Genomic DNA, 14,846 nt, shown 5'->3' with positions numbered 1-14,846 from the left:
GTATTTAAAGTGATGAAAGGGAAGAAACTACAACCAAGATTACTCTACGCAGCAAGGATCTCATTCAGATTCAACAGAGAAATCAAAAGCTTTACAGACAAGCAAAAGCTAAGAGAAATCAACACCACCAAACCAGCTCTACAACAAATGATAAAGGAACTGCTCTAAGTGGCAAACACAAGAGAAGAAAATGACCTACAAAAACAAATCCATAACAATTAAGAAAATGGTAACAGGAACATACATATCAGTAATTACCTTAAACATGAATGGACTAAATGCTCCAACCAAAAGACACAGGCTTCCTGAATGGATACAAAAACAAGACCCATATACATGATGTCTACAAGAGACCCACTTCAGACCTAGGGATACATACAGACTGAAAGTGAGGGGATGGAAAAAGATATTCCATGGAAATGGAACTCAAAAGAAAGCTGGAGTAGCAATACTCATATCAGATAAAATAGACTTTAAAATAAAGAATGTTACAAGAGACAAGGAAGGACACTACATAATGATGAAGGGATCAACCCAAGAAGAAGATATAACAATTATAAATATATATGCACCCAACATAGGAGCACCTCAATACATAAGGCAACTGCTAACAGCTATAAAAGAGGAAATCGACAGTAACACAATAATAGTGGGGGACTTTAACACCTCACTTACACCAATGGACAGATCATCCAAACAGAAAATTAATAAGGGAACACAAGCTTTAAATGACACAATAGACCAAATAGATTTAATTGCTATTTATAGGACATTCCATCCAAAAACAGCAGATTACACTCTCTTCTCAAGTGCGCATGGAACATTCTCCAGGACAGATCACATCTTGGGTCACAAAACAAGCCTCAGTAAATTTAAGAAAATTGAAATCATATCAAGCATCTTCTCTGACCACAACGTTATGAGATTAGAAATCAATTACAGAGGAAAAAACGTAAAAAACACAAACACATGGAGGCTAAACAATACGTTACTAAATAACCAAGAGATCACTGAAGAAATCAAAGAGGAAATCAAAAAATACCTAGAGACAAATTACAACGAAAACATGGCCATCCAAAACCTATGAGATGCAGCAAAAGTAGTTCTAGGAGGGAAGTTTAAAGCAATACAAGCCTATCTCAAGAAACAAGAAAATCTCTTCCAAAAACTGCGGAGGAAGGAACACTCCCAAACTCATGATATGAGGCCATCATTACCCTGATAACAAAACCAGATAAAGATACTACAAAAAAAGAAAATTACAGACCAATATCACTGAAGAATATAGTTGCAAAAATTCTCAACAAAATACTGGCAAACAGAATCCAACAATACATTAAAAAGATCATACACCATGATCAAGTGGGATTTATCCCAGGGATGCAAGGATTCTTCAATATACACAAATCAATCAACGTGATACACCATATTAACAAACTGAAGAAGAAATACCTTAGTTTTGGAAGTCCTAGCCACAGCAATCAGAGAAGAAAAAGAAATAAAAGGAATACAAATTGGAAAAGAAGAAGTAAAACAGTCACTGTTTGCAGAGGACATGATACTACACACAGAGAATCCTAAAGATGCTACCAGAAAACTACTAGAGCTAATCAATGAATTTGGTAAAGTAACAGGATACAAAATTAATGCACAGAAATCTCCTGCATTCCTATATACTAACATGCCCTGGTCCAGGAAGATCCCACGTGCTGCAGAGCAACTAAGCCCGTGCGCCACACTACTGAGCCTGTGTTCTAGAGCCCACGAGCTACAACTACTGAGCCCACATGCCACAACTACTGAAGCCTGCTCGTCTAGAGTCCGTACTCTGCAACAAGAAAAGCCACCACAATGTGAATCCTGCACACCGCAACGAAGACCCAGCAATGGCAAAAACAAATTAATTAATTTATTTTAAAAAACAGCAACAAAAAAACAATGTACTGATCTTGCCCTATGAGTGAGAACACTTTTTTTTTTTAATGTAATTGATCAAATACTAGATGGTAACATTAACACAATCCCTTTGTGAAGGTGGTGGAATTATTGGTGATTTTTTCCTCTTTTTTTCTTTCTAGTGTTCTTTTCTATTACGGTTTTCAATTCAAGTGTTAAAGAATTATTGACTGGACCCTCTATTTCTTTATATTTCTAATTAACTAATAAAATTTACCTCAAAATTAAGAACTCAGCATCTTTGATTTGTTTAGTGATTTTAAAAATATAATGCATTTTCTCGGGCTTCCCTCGTGGCACAGTGGTTAAGAGTCCGCCTGCCAATGCAGGGGACACGGGTTCGTGTCCTGGTCCGGGAAGATCCCACATGCCGCGGAGCAGCTGGGCCCGTGAGCCATGGCTGCTGAGCCTGCGCGTCCAGAGCCTGTGCTCCGCAACAGGAGAGGCCACAACAGTGAGAGGCCCGTGCACCGCAAAAAAACAATAATAATAATGCATTTTCTCAATTATAAATAACATACACAGTAAGACGACCTATTAAGGGTAATTAATGTGTATCTGGGAAATAAAGCTAGAATCAGGAAAAAAAACTTTAAAAACTTTTTATTATTGAAATTACCTAAACATTTTCCTCTAATATGTTTCCTATTAAACAATTGGGTATAGGCATACATAATCCTTTATAAAAGGGAAAATGAACCAATTTTTTATGTATATTAATAATTGATTATTTACTGGTTTAATCAGTTTACAATCATCTCATGCTATCAAAAACACCTTTAATATTCTCCACTTATGGCACTAAGCTTTTTGTCCTCCAGTTTTACGCATTAAACACAATGTTTGCTTAGGTTATTCTTAACTGCTCAAAGGCAAGCACCACATTCCAGATGATATTACAGAACATGCTTATACTGAGCCGTGGGATTTACTGCATAATATTCTAATAGAAGATACATGCAGTGTTCTGAAATAAACTATCTAAATACTTTCAACAAGAATACTTTAAGTTTTTCATTTATAAGTTTAAGAAAAATATCTAAATGGAAATTTTATAACCTCTACCAAAGAAAAAAAATCTCATAACCTCTTTCTCTTGCCACAAGCATGAAGCCACTTACCATTCATAGCTGTGGGAAACTGAGCCATCATCGTCCTGAATTTTCCTTGCTAGCACTCAGCCATCTACAACATGAAAACATTGTGCCATTAATAACACAACAAGGGCAGATTGCAGCTTAGTGCTTCCGCTAAGGAGTAGGAATGTCTGTCCCCTTCAGCTCACACTTCCAACAAAAAACAATGCAGGGCTTCGGCAGCAGCCGAACAGACAATTTACATTTGGGGAAGGGTAGGAGATTTTGCTGAGTAATGGTACTGCCTTTAAAATAAAACTATTTAAAAGAAAAACAGTCATGTTTAATAGCAAATACTTAATAGAGAAACCTTTGGCATGAACCAATTTTGTAGAAATTAATTTGGGAAAGAGGAGGGTTGTTACAGCTAGGCAAGAATTTATTTCAAAGAAATCAACTCTATAAATTAATTGTACAATAACATGGAAATCCATAATACTCTTCTTCTTCAAAAAAAATCCCCAAACAAGAAAAATATCCAAAATAAATGTAGCATAGCTGTAATTAAGTTCTACAGGTTTATAAAAATGGACTAAAAGTAACAATTAAAACATGTATGTTAAAAAACAAAAACAAAAAAAAAAAACCATGTATTTTGGGCTTCCCTGGTGGTGCAATGGTTAAGAATCCGCCTACCACTGCAGGGGGCATGGGTTCGAGCCCTGGTCTGGGAAGATCCCACATGCCGCGGTGTGCGGGCTTCTCATTTAAATATTAACATTTTTAGAAGCCTGAGGAAAAATGTTTGCACAAGCCATCTGAACAAAGAAGGCATAAAGAGTTGCATGTCGTGGTGGAAGGTGTCACCAGAGAAGTTGGCTGAGTAGCTGCCAAGAAGTGTTACAAGGTACCATATCATAGTGAATGCAGTGTAAGTCACGAAAAAACTGGTATATAAATCCAGTTTGTTCATTTATAACGATAAATTTAATGACTAAGAGAACAAACAGCAGCTTTTCTTCCTATAAAGCAAACCATCATCTACTAAATTTTGGCCAGATCATTGTGTGGTGAGCAAAGGGATTTAACTGTGATTAAAATGTTTAACGGTATCAGGCATCAGCAGTCTGACACATCTACCTACACAACAGGGATAAGCAAGGACTGGGCAGTAGGGATGAGCAAACCCCCAATAATGCTTGGAATGGCACTGCCAGTTTCAGTCTTCTGACTCCCAGCTTTTCTGTACGTTACCATGATAAACCACCCTCCCTCTCAAAGTGCACATTCTTTTTTTAAGCTTTACTGCAATGGAACTTTAAACCTTTTACAACACTTAGACTTCACCTGTCACTACACTCTTCTTAGGTAGGAGGAAATTTTACCCATGTACCAGTTAGTTTTCTTCACTTCTTTCTCAAAAGGTAATGATAACTCCAGGTTTGGAGCTGCTTACTATACAGAAAAATAATACCTAAACTATGGTGGGGTGGTCAAGAACTCCTAGAGGAGGTACTGTGTAGAGCTTCAACAGGTGAGTAAGAATTAGTTAAAGCTATAATGTTAAGACCTTGTACTTGAACCTGTGGCTGACAAGTTTCAAAAGGTTTTAAGGAGGGACACAGTCATATTTCACTTAAAATAAGACAGTCAATTGTGAAGAAAAGGCCAAGCCTGCAACGGGGAGATCAGTTAGAATATCTGGCACAGATAAGAATGCTATCTGGCACCTGATCTAGAACAGTGGCCTCAGGAAGAGAGGAGAAGGGATGAACTGGAGAAGCAATGAAGTGTTTAAAGCAGGTAGAACTCAGGGACTCTTTAGACATAAGAGATCATGGAGAAAAAGGAAGCAAAGAGACGACTCCCAAAATGATACTCTGTGAGACTGGGTGAAGCGTGGTTTCACCAGCTAAATAAAGTGAACACAGAAGGAAATTTCATAAATCAAGTTTTGATTACAACTTCCTCAAATATAGAAATTCTACAAACAGCGGCTTCCCTGGTGGCGCAGTGGTTAAGAATCCGCCTGCCAATGCAGGGGACACGGGTTCGATCCCTGGTCCGCGAAGATCCCACATGCCACGGAGCAACTAAGCCCGTGCGCCACGACTACTGAGCCTGCGCTCTAGAGCCCATGCTCCGCAACAAGAGAAGCCACCGCAATGAGAAGCCCGCGCACCGCAATGAAGCGTAGCTCCCGCTCTCCACAACTAGAGAAAGCCCGCGAACAGCAATGAAGACCCAATGCAGCCAAAAATAAATAAATTTTAAAAAATAAATAAATTCTACAAACAAGTATAACACTTTTACTTCCCCAATTTTAAATTATTACAAGTAATGTTAAACCAAAATAAGCCATATCTTGCAAAGAAACTACTGACTTAAGATATGCAGTAGCTAGGACCCCTATTTTATTAGGAGAGAATTTTTTTCCCCAAGATTTAATTTTTTTTTAGGCAAAATATACTTTAATATATCTGAAAAAACAGTTAACAATAATTTCTACCATAACTTTAAAAAAAGATTTCCTTGACTCCTTTTTGTTCTAATCTTCATTCTGCTTGATTAATTTGTAATTGCAAACTATTTACTTTGCACTCTAATATGTTTACTGCATCCACTTTTTTAAAATTAATGTTATTGGAGTATCGTTGCTTTACAATGTTGTGCTAGTTTCTACTGTACAGCAAAGTGAATCAGCTATACGTATACATATGTCCCCTCTTTTTTGGATTTCCTTCCCATTTAGGTCACCACAGAGCACTGAATAGAGTTCCCTGAGCTATACAGTAGGTTCTCATTAGTTACCTATTTTATACATAAACAGTGTATATATGTCAATCCCAATCTCCCAATTCATCCCACACCCCTCTCCTGAGATTTTTTAAATGTGGGAGAAATCCTCCAAAAGCATTACCTACAATGCATTTTATAACTGCATAAAAGCATGTGCATTTCCAAAGATAGCTTAAAGAAAAAGCACAGGCTTACAAAAGACAAATAAGGAATAGGATCCCACAGTCACAAAGCCTTTATCAGTTAGATCTAGGTCCAAAACTTACAGATCATCTATCTAGAACCTCTAGCTAGTCATCATGTACTCTGTGAATACAACAGAATGCCACATAACAAATGCTCAATAATCACAGGTATAATCCTGAAATAAAACCAAAAAAATAAATCAAATAATGTGAGGGGCAGGGAGGGCAAATCCCCTTAGGGAAGCTGAAGGTACTGGTATTACAGAATATTCTTCACCTGGTACATGGGATTTAGCCACCCATGCATGCAGGTACTACATTATAACATGTATGTACATAGGTTACATCTGATTGTGGTAACATCTGAATATGGTAGCATAATTTGTTGGAATCAATAAGCTTCTTTTTAAAACTTTTATATATGCTTTATTTAGGAATTTTTAATGCAAAATATTACATTATCTTTGCCCAACTATATCTGGATTGTTCAGATGACTTTTAAAAAATTTATTTATATATATGTTTGCATGTGTATATATATTTCAGATTATTTTCCATTATAGGTTATTACAATATATTGAATACAGTTCCCTGTATTATATAGTAAATCCTTGTTGCTTATCTATTTTATGTATAGTAGTTTGTATGTTAATCCCATACTCCTAATTTATCCCTCCCCACTCCCTTTCCCCTTTGGTAGCCATAAGTTTGTTTTCTGTCTGTGAGTCTGTTTCTGTTTAGTATATAGATTCATTTGTATTATTTTTTTAGATTCCACATATAAGTGATATAATATTTGTCTTTCTCTGCCCGACTTACTTCATTTAGTATGATATTCTCTTGGTCCATCCGTAGGACCATTAAGCTTTTAAAGCCTACCATTTCATATGTGTTATGTTTATATCAATTCTCTCTGGCCTATTGTAGAATAATTACTTCACGCTTAACAATTCTAATCTATATTTGCAGAGAAATAATAACAATTGAAAATCTGAAAAATACAACAGATACATTTGATTTTTTTTAAAAAAATCAACATTTTTACATTATGTAATCATGAAAGTTACTATTTACTAAGTGCTTACTGTCAATGCAGTACACTTCATTAACTATCTGTCTTGTTCAATAGTCATTGAGAATCTAAAATATTTCAGGTTCTGTACAAGGAGCTTCACATACAGGAGCTTGTAGACTAGTCTAACAGGTGCCAGTCAATGCTAGGTACCTTTGATAATACCAATAATCCTCACAATACCCCTGAAGGACGGAGATACTGTACTCATTTCACACTTGAAGAAACTGAACGATTAAATTACTTGCCAAAATTTAGTAAGTGATGAAGCCAGGATGCAATCCTAAACCTGTCTAATTCTAAAGCCCATGAACTTCCCATGGACTTTATCTGCCTTTTCCTCTCTTAAATGGGGATAATAATTAATGCTGAGTGGGTCACAGGTTCCTGCAAGCAACAGATCAACTTACTCTTGCTACATTTCTAATGGAAAAGAAACACAAGCCAGAGACGCCCTCCAACACTTAGGTCTACAAGCAATCACATACATAAATTAGGGAGTGCTAATTATTTCTTACCTCTTGGTATAACCCTCTGACAGGAGGAAAAGGATAATCAGCATCTCCCCAGTTACAGGGCTGATGTCTGTTTCAGGCATGTGTGATTGAAGTCAGCATCCAATAAACACCTCTCTCTACTCCTTAAAGGGGGTAACATGTAATGATTGGCAGTTTGCAGTTATCATATAATTTGAACACTGTGCTAATTATCAATGGTTTTAGAATATTTATGTGGAGATTTTCCTGCTCATAAGGGGAGAACTGACATTGTTACCTTTTTAGAAACCAAGAAAATGTGTGTGGTAGAAAGCAGGCATAAGGCAAAGACCACTGCTTCAATTTAATATAATCCAAATGCAATTTGGAGAATGTGGTAAATATATTCATACTAAGGCAGAGAAAAGTAGAAATGCTTGAATAGGAGTAGGAAATCCTTCTTCTACAAAGGGTCAGTAAGACCCAGAAGGAAAAAAAATTGTAGCCATTATAAATAAAAAGTAGTTCAATTAAGGTTGGATTTGTTTAGAAGCACAGAATCATAAGGAAACAATTACAGTAATTATTTAGTCTAAAACCCTCAATTTTCAAGATGGGAAAACTAAAAGACTTCTATGAGCTCATATAGCTAGTCAGTAGCAAAACTGGTCCTAGAAACCACATTTCTTATGTCCAATGCTTTGTTTTTAAGTTTCCCAACTTGCCTGATTATATCACCTGGGACATTTTCTAGTTCTACAGATTCCCAGGCCCATCACCGGGAGATTGTGACTCAGTAAATGGGTCATTACATTAATTAGGGCATGAACCTCCTAAAATGGTCTTCCTGCCTTCCACAGAGCTAGTTTTTTCCACAACATCCACTGATGCCCTTCTACTTAAATTCCCCCACTGATTACAAGTTAAAGCCCAAACTTCTTAGTATGAAATATGGCACCCTTCAAAATCCCACCCCAATCTACTTTACCACACGCATCTCTAGACACTTCCCCTAGATTCAGATGTCCTAAGTACACCAACCTTTCTCCTTGAAGCAGAGAGGCATTTTTCACTCCTCTATTCCTTTGTAAAGAGCTGTTCCCTCTGCCACGTTCACCATACTTTCTTCTCATTCTTCAACTCCCAACTCAAATGTCACCTCTCCTTCGGAAGACTTATGTCCTCTCAGGTAGTTAGTCACTATCTCCTAGGTATGCCCATAACACTGTTCATCCCACAATAACTTCACTTATACTGTATCCCAATTTCACGTGTTTGCCTGTTTCACTTGTTCTGGACACAGACCATTTTTATTTACCTCTATGCCTAGTGCCTAAACCAGATCTACTTGCTAAACAAATGAACTGGGTAAATGAATAAGATGGTTGAGATATGGTGAAAAAAAAAAAAAAGAAAGCGAGGGAGGCATGGAGAAAGGTAGTAATGAACTGAATACGTATGTAGAAAAGAAACTGGTAAGAAAGCAGAGCAGGCTCCAAACTACTTCCTTGAAACCCTGCAGGCATCAGAGCTGTGGATTTTAAACCAAATTGTTCCTTGCAACATGGGCCTTCTGTAACTTGTTTATTTTTTTTCTTGTAAGTACACTTTTAGAGATAAAGGTTTATTTCCCATTGAATTCTAAAGGCTTTTTATTGGGATGAGGAGAAAGGCTTGGGTTTTTCAATTATACTTTGAATTATGTTGGTTGAATGCTGATTAGTGTAAATAATTTGACTTAAGATCTGACATTCAAATGCAAGATAATCAAGTTCCTGAAGGCATATCTTATAAAACTTTCTCCAGTGCCTCCTCCACTTCATGTGCTACATACATAAAAGGCGACTCTCCAAACTTGCTGATTAGTTTGGAAAAATGTTCTTTCCCCATCTGATTCCCAAGGAGATCAAGGTCAGTTCCACGAGAGAATGATTAAAGCAAAATACCTACTTCTTTATAGTTCTTGCAGTAATATGAAACTTACAGAGTACATATATTCTCCATACCTGTTCCCCATCTATCTATTCATTCATTTTTTCTTTCATCCACATATTTATTCATCAAACATGAACAGACACAGAAGTCACGACTAAGCCATTAGTTTTGGCAATCTGTTGTGAGTACAGTTCCAGTATGGTGAGCTGGCTGTAAAAGTCAAGTTGAAGTAGATTAGGCAATAAACGGGAGGTGAAATGTAGGTGACTCAAGAAGTATGTTGCTAAGGGAAGGGGAAAAACGGGTGGGAGGAGAGATAAGAGGCTTTAGGAAAGAGGAAAGATCATAAGGGTTTACTTTTTAGATGGGAGAACAAAACTACTTTTAGAGGAAGAGGGAGAGATTTAATTTTGAAAAGGGAAAAGGAAAGGAGGTTACCTAACAGAAAGAAGTCTGGGTCCAGAGAAAGTAGAAGTTGACAGCTCTAGAGTATAAAGTTAGACTCTGGGACAGAATAAAAGACAGGAAAAGTGGTAAAGATGAATATACATAAGTTTGGAAACGGAGGAAAAAGAAGCTGAGAAAATGAGAAAGTAAAGCTTTTCTTTGCAACCCTTCTTTCTCTCTTTTCTTCAGGCCCAGACAAGAGTTCAAAGGGACAATAGTCCCAGGGCCCCAGGTGCCTAAACACAAATTCCTCTCCTCTACAGGCTAAAAAAAGAGAGGGTCACATGCAAATCAGTTCCCATAAATCAACCAGACATGTGCATTTCAACTTAGCTCATGCCTTATACATCAAAACATTTGTTAAAGGAATGAATATGGGGAAAAAATTTCTAGGCAGAGGTAAAATAGTACATGCAAAAGCAGAGGGAAGAGTGTGGTCTGGGAAAATAGGCAGCAGCTTATTCATATGAAATACTGAAGAGCTAACAACAATGCAAGGAACTGTAAGAATAGCTGTAAAAATAAGTATTGCATCAATACTTAGCTAATACGAACTACAGAAATGATGCCTGAAAGTATAGTCTTAATGCCTAGCTAAAACAAATGTAAATCAGCACAACCTTTCTGGAAAGGAATTTGGAAACATATTTATAGGCTGCCTTATTACAAAAAGAATTAAAGCCCCCACAAAAATACAAAACACATTTAAGTAAAAAGTAGATTACTAAATGAAGTAATATAGAAAATAAATGATCACTGTACTTCAAACTTTTGCATATGTTCGAGATTTTTCATAATAAAAGTTGAAAAAGAAAACTAGCTTTTGACCTTCATGCATCTGACTTGACCACTGGCTCTCCTCCTTCACTGCTGTCCCCTACAATCACCGGAGTAATTCCCTGACTGCTTTAACACCTAGCTCACTATCTACTCTCCAGCATTACTCCCAAAAAATTCTTGGTGATGTCAATATTCACACAGATGATCCTGCCCATATCTTGGCCTCTAAGTCTTTGACCTCCTTTGTTCCAAAAATCTTACCCTCCATCTGATCTTAGCCATCTACTCCCAGGTCACAACCTAGGCCTTGTTATTACCAATAACTGTACTCTTCTGTAATCCATTTCAAGTCTGCCATGCCCTTTTCACCAGCACCATCTCAACAGCCCCATCTCTCCAGTTCCCTAACTCCAACAATTCTTTAACCCTACCTGGACCTACAAACTATTGGTCTTATCAACTTTTCACTGTCCCTCAATCTTCCTTATATCCTCACACCCTTCCTGATGTCCTAATGTCCCTCCTTACCCAAATTAAATATCACAGTCCACCATTGTAAGGAGTTAGTTGTATACACCCTCAACTCCACTCTCCTCTCTCCCTACATACTACAGATCTGGCAAAATCTCAGCCTTTTCTAAGTCCAACTCTCTAGTTATTCCATGACTATATAAATGAAGTTGCTGACTGGTCTCACTTTAGATTCCTGAGCACTAACTCAAGTGGACCCTACGTCCTGCCTAACAAGTCCACATTTCCCTAGTCCATTTGCTTTCCCACTTGCTTAGATGACTATTTCACACTTTGCTCTTCCAGTTTCCCAGACTTGCAACACGTTACAAATACTTTTTATCCAGTTTGTTGTTGTACCAACTTTATTATACCTTTTTGTCAATCTTTTCCTTTATGACTACTGAGTATGCTATCATGCTAAGAAAGGCCTGTCTCACATCAGAAAATTGCCCAAATTTTCTTCTAGTATCTGTATATTTTTCCAAATTTATATATTTGATCTATCTGGATTTTTATTTTAGAGTAGAAAGACAAATATGAGTCCAAATTATTTTCTCCACTCTTGCACTAGTGATGTCACTTTTTCTGAGACCATTTATGAAATAATTTGCTTTTCCTAATTGATCTAAAATGCATCTCTTTTCTGATACACTAAGTTTACTCACAGCCTATATTTCTGTTCTGAGGGTCTTCCTGTGTACTCCTATCTCAGGGCTCTAATTACCATAGTGTTCAAATATGCAAATCCCTCTCTACTCACTATCCTATTTTTTCATAATTTTTGAGGCTATTCTCAGATGTGTATTTTTGCATCCTTCAGTAGATCCCTCCTCTTATCTCCTTTATTTCTAGGTACTTTATGGTTATAGTAAAAATAACATACTAACTTTATATATTTTTGGTATACAAGAAACATTCATTTTGGTAAATTTATATTGCAATTTATATGAATACGTATATGAATACGTCTGGTTCATTTGCCTGCTTGGTCCATGGCTGCTTGTCTCATGACAAAAACATCAGCCAAATTCCAACAGGTGAGCATACTACAATATACCTAACCAGTACCCCTCTAAACTGTCAAAGTCATCAGAAACAAGTAAAGTTTGAGTAACAGTCACAGCCAAGAGGAGCCTAAGGAGCCATGATAATTAAATGTACTATGGTATGGGATCCTGGAACACAAAAAGGACATTAGGTAAAAACTAAAGAAAAGTAAAGCATGGACTTTAGTTAATAATAATGTACCAATATTGGTTAATTGTAACAAATGTACTGTACTAATTTATCAATAATGAGTAGAAGGGTATATGGGAAACTCTGTACTATCTGCTCAATTTTTCTGTAAATCTTAAACTGTCCAAAAAGAAAAGTGTATCCATTTTTTAAAGAAGGCAAATACCACAGAAGCAGAAGGTTTAAGGTAAAATATGTGCCTTTAACTTTGGCAACAGTCATCCAAAACAAAATACCCCACTTGGCCCATTTGTAAGAACTTATCTTAAGAAAATAATCCAAAGGAGGAAAATAGAATGCAAAGATGCATACCACAGTGTCATCAACAGTAGAAAAAAAATACAAATAAGGTAATTTATCTAACAAAGGAACAAGAAAATAAAGTTATACTAACTTAGAATAATATGCGTCTATTTACAAATGATAATTTCAAGGCCACAGTAGATAGCTAACATTTATGATACAATGTGTTTCTAAAAAATACAAAATTCTAGAATAGGATACAAATATTCAAAATTGTCAGCACATGTCAAGGATTAGAAGAAAACCTCTTGAGGGAAATGTATAATAAATGTTTATTATACATTCACTAAATAATAATATTCATAACAGTTTTATTTATAATAGCAAAAAACTTGAAACAACCTAAACATCTGAGAACAGGTGTATGGTTAATAAATCATAGCTACTACTAGATAAAAACATCACAGCCATTAAAACTTATGAAAATTATGAAACAACACAGAAAAAAAATTCTTCCATGTAACATGTAGACAAAAATCTACACTATGATTACAACTACGTAAAAATTACATATGGGTGTGTGTGCGTGTGTATAAACAGTTCAAACTCTAGCACCTACCTCCTCTTCCTGGAGGTTGGTGAGTGGGGCTGAAAATTCCCACTCTCTAATCCTCTACGTCTCTCTGGTTGCCCAGCCTTATGCTGAGGCTATCTAGGGGTGCCCCTCTCAGTCACCTCATTAACATAAGCTCATGTATGATGGAAAGCAGATTTCCTATCACTCAGGGAATTCCAAAGGTTTTAGGAGCTCTGTGCCAGGAATCAGGGACAAAGACCAAATATATTGGTATTACACTACATCATCTTTTTTTTTTTTTTTGCGGTACGTGGGCCTCTCACCACTGCGGCCTCTCCCGCTGCAGAGCACAGGCTCCGGACGCGCAGGCCCAGTGGCCATGGCCCATGGGCGCAGCCGCTCCGCAGCATGTGGAATCCTCCCGGACCGGGGCACGAACCCGCGTCCCCCGCACCAACAGGTGGACCTTCAACCACTGCACCACCAGGGAAGCCCTACACTACATCATCTTTTAACCCTATAGCCAATATCAATCACCCAGAGCCTCTCCCTCGTCAATTTCTTAGTCTATTTTAAATAATATTAAGTAATAAGTCTGTTTTACCAAAAACATTTAACTGAAATTACCAACCTCATCTCAAATGCAACCATGCTACATCCAGTGCTAAAACAGGAAAAGTATACTCCACACACACCATACTGCAGAGGCCTAAAGAGACTGAATCCAAACTGATGCCACACCAGAGCAGGGCCCACATGGGAGAGCTTCTACCGGTTACCGGTTCCAATCTCCACCAAAACACAAACAGAACAAGAGAGTAAAGGAAAGAAAAACTAGTGGCCAATGGATAGAAAAGCATTCATCCATTTTCTTACTCTGGCAAGCCAATTAACTCTTTTTTTAAAATATCAATACATTTCAAGTAAAGCATGCAATCACTGCAGCAAAAATAACACTCTTAAATAGAACATCCCAATCATTCAAGAAAGTGAATATGAAGTAATAAATATGCAATGAGGACTTTAAAGGCAAACTCCAAGTTCTGACAGGGACAAAAATTACCAGGGAAGAATAAAATAGAGATATTCTAACATGGAATGAGTCACACTTTAAAAAAAAGTGTATCCAGAAAACATCTATCACTGAACAGCAACACCTAACCAAAGTAAGGTCTCACTTTCCCCAAATACTTCAAATCACAAATTTACAAATTCTCTTCACCCACCTGAATTCTTTAATTTTGAGGGGTCATGGACTTTTTTTTTTTTTTTAAAGAAATTCGGCAAACCCAGTTTCTCTCGGAAAAAAACACAAATGCACAAAATGTGGCATACAATTTCAAAGGTTTCAGGCTTCCAAAGCCAATCTGTGGACTTTCAGAGATTCATGTAGTCCATAGTTAAGACCCTTAATTAAATGTACACTAATACCCACTTAAAAAAATTATTACAGTGGGATAGAGTGGAAAAGAATCTGTCCAATTATGTAGTCCATTCATTCTCAAACTATTCTAACCATGGCCCACCTAAGTGGAACAAGAGATCCAACCT

General features: G+C 36.9%; 1 protein-coding gene across 6 annotated transcripts in view; it reads right to left on the bottom strand.

Moving 5' to 3' along the window:
- The window catches only part of ITSN2 (intersectin 2), a 156,560-nt gene that overhangs the window by 127,471 nt on the left and 14,243 nt on the right, over positions 1 to 14,846 (bottom strand). For all 6 annotated transcript variants that reach the window (XM_024764421.1, XM_024764422.1, XM_024764419.1 and 3 more), the window contains exon 2: positions 3,078 to 3,141. In XM_024764421.1, coding sequence (XP_024620189.1) covers positions 3,078 to 3,108 — 31 coding nt within the window. In that variant the 5' untranslated portion in view covers positions 3,109 to 3,141. The remainder of the gene's footprint in view (positions 1 to 3,077; positions 3,142 to 14,846) is intronic.

Source organism: Neophocaena asiaeorientalis, unplaced genomic scaffold (genome assembly GCF_003031525.2).
Source record: "Neophocaena asiaeorientalis asiaeorientalis breed wild unplaced genomic scaffold, Neophocaena_asiaeorientalis_V1.1 scaffold345, whole genome shotgun sequence".
NCBI classification, from domain to species: Eukaryota; Metazoa; Chordata; class Mammalia; order Artiodactyla; family Phocoenidae; genus Neophocaena; species Neophocaena asiaeorientalis.
Note: the sequence above shows the minus strand (reverse complement) of the source record. Positions and strands in the feature narration are given on the sequence as shown.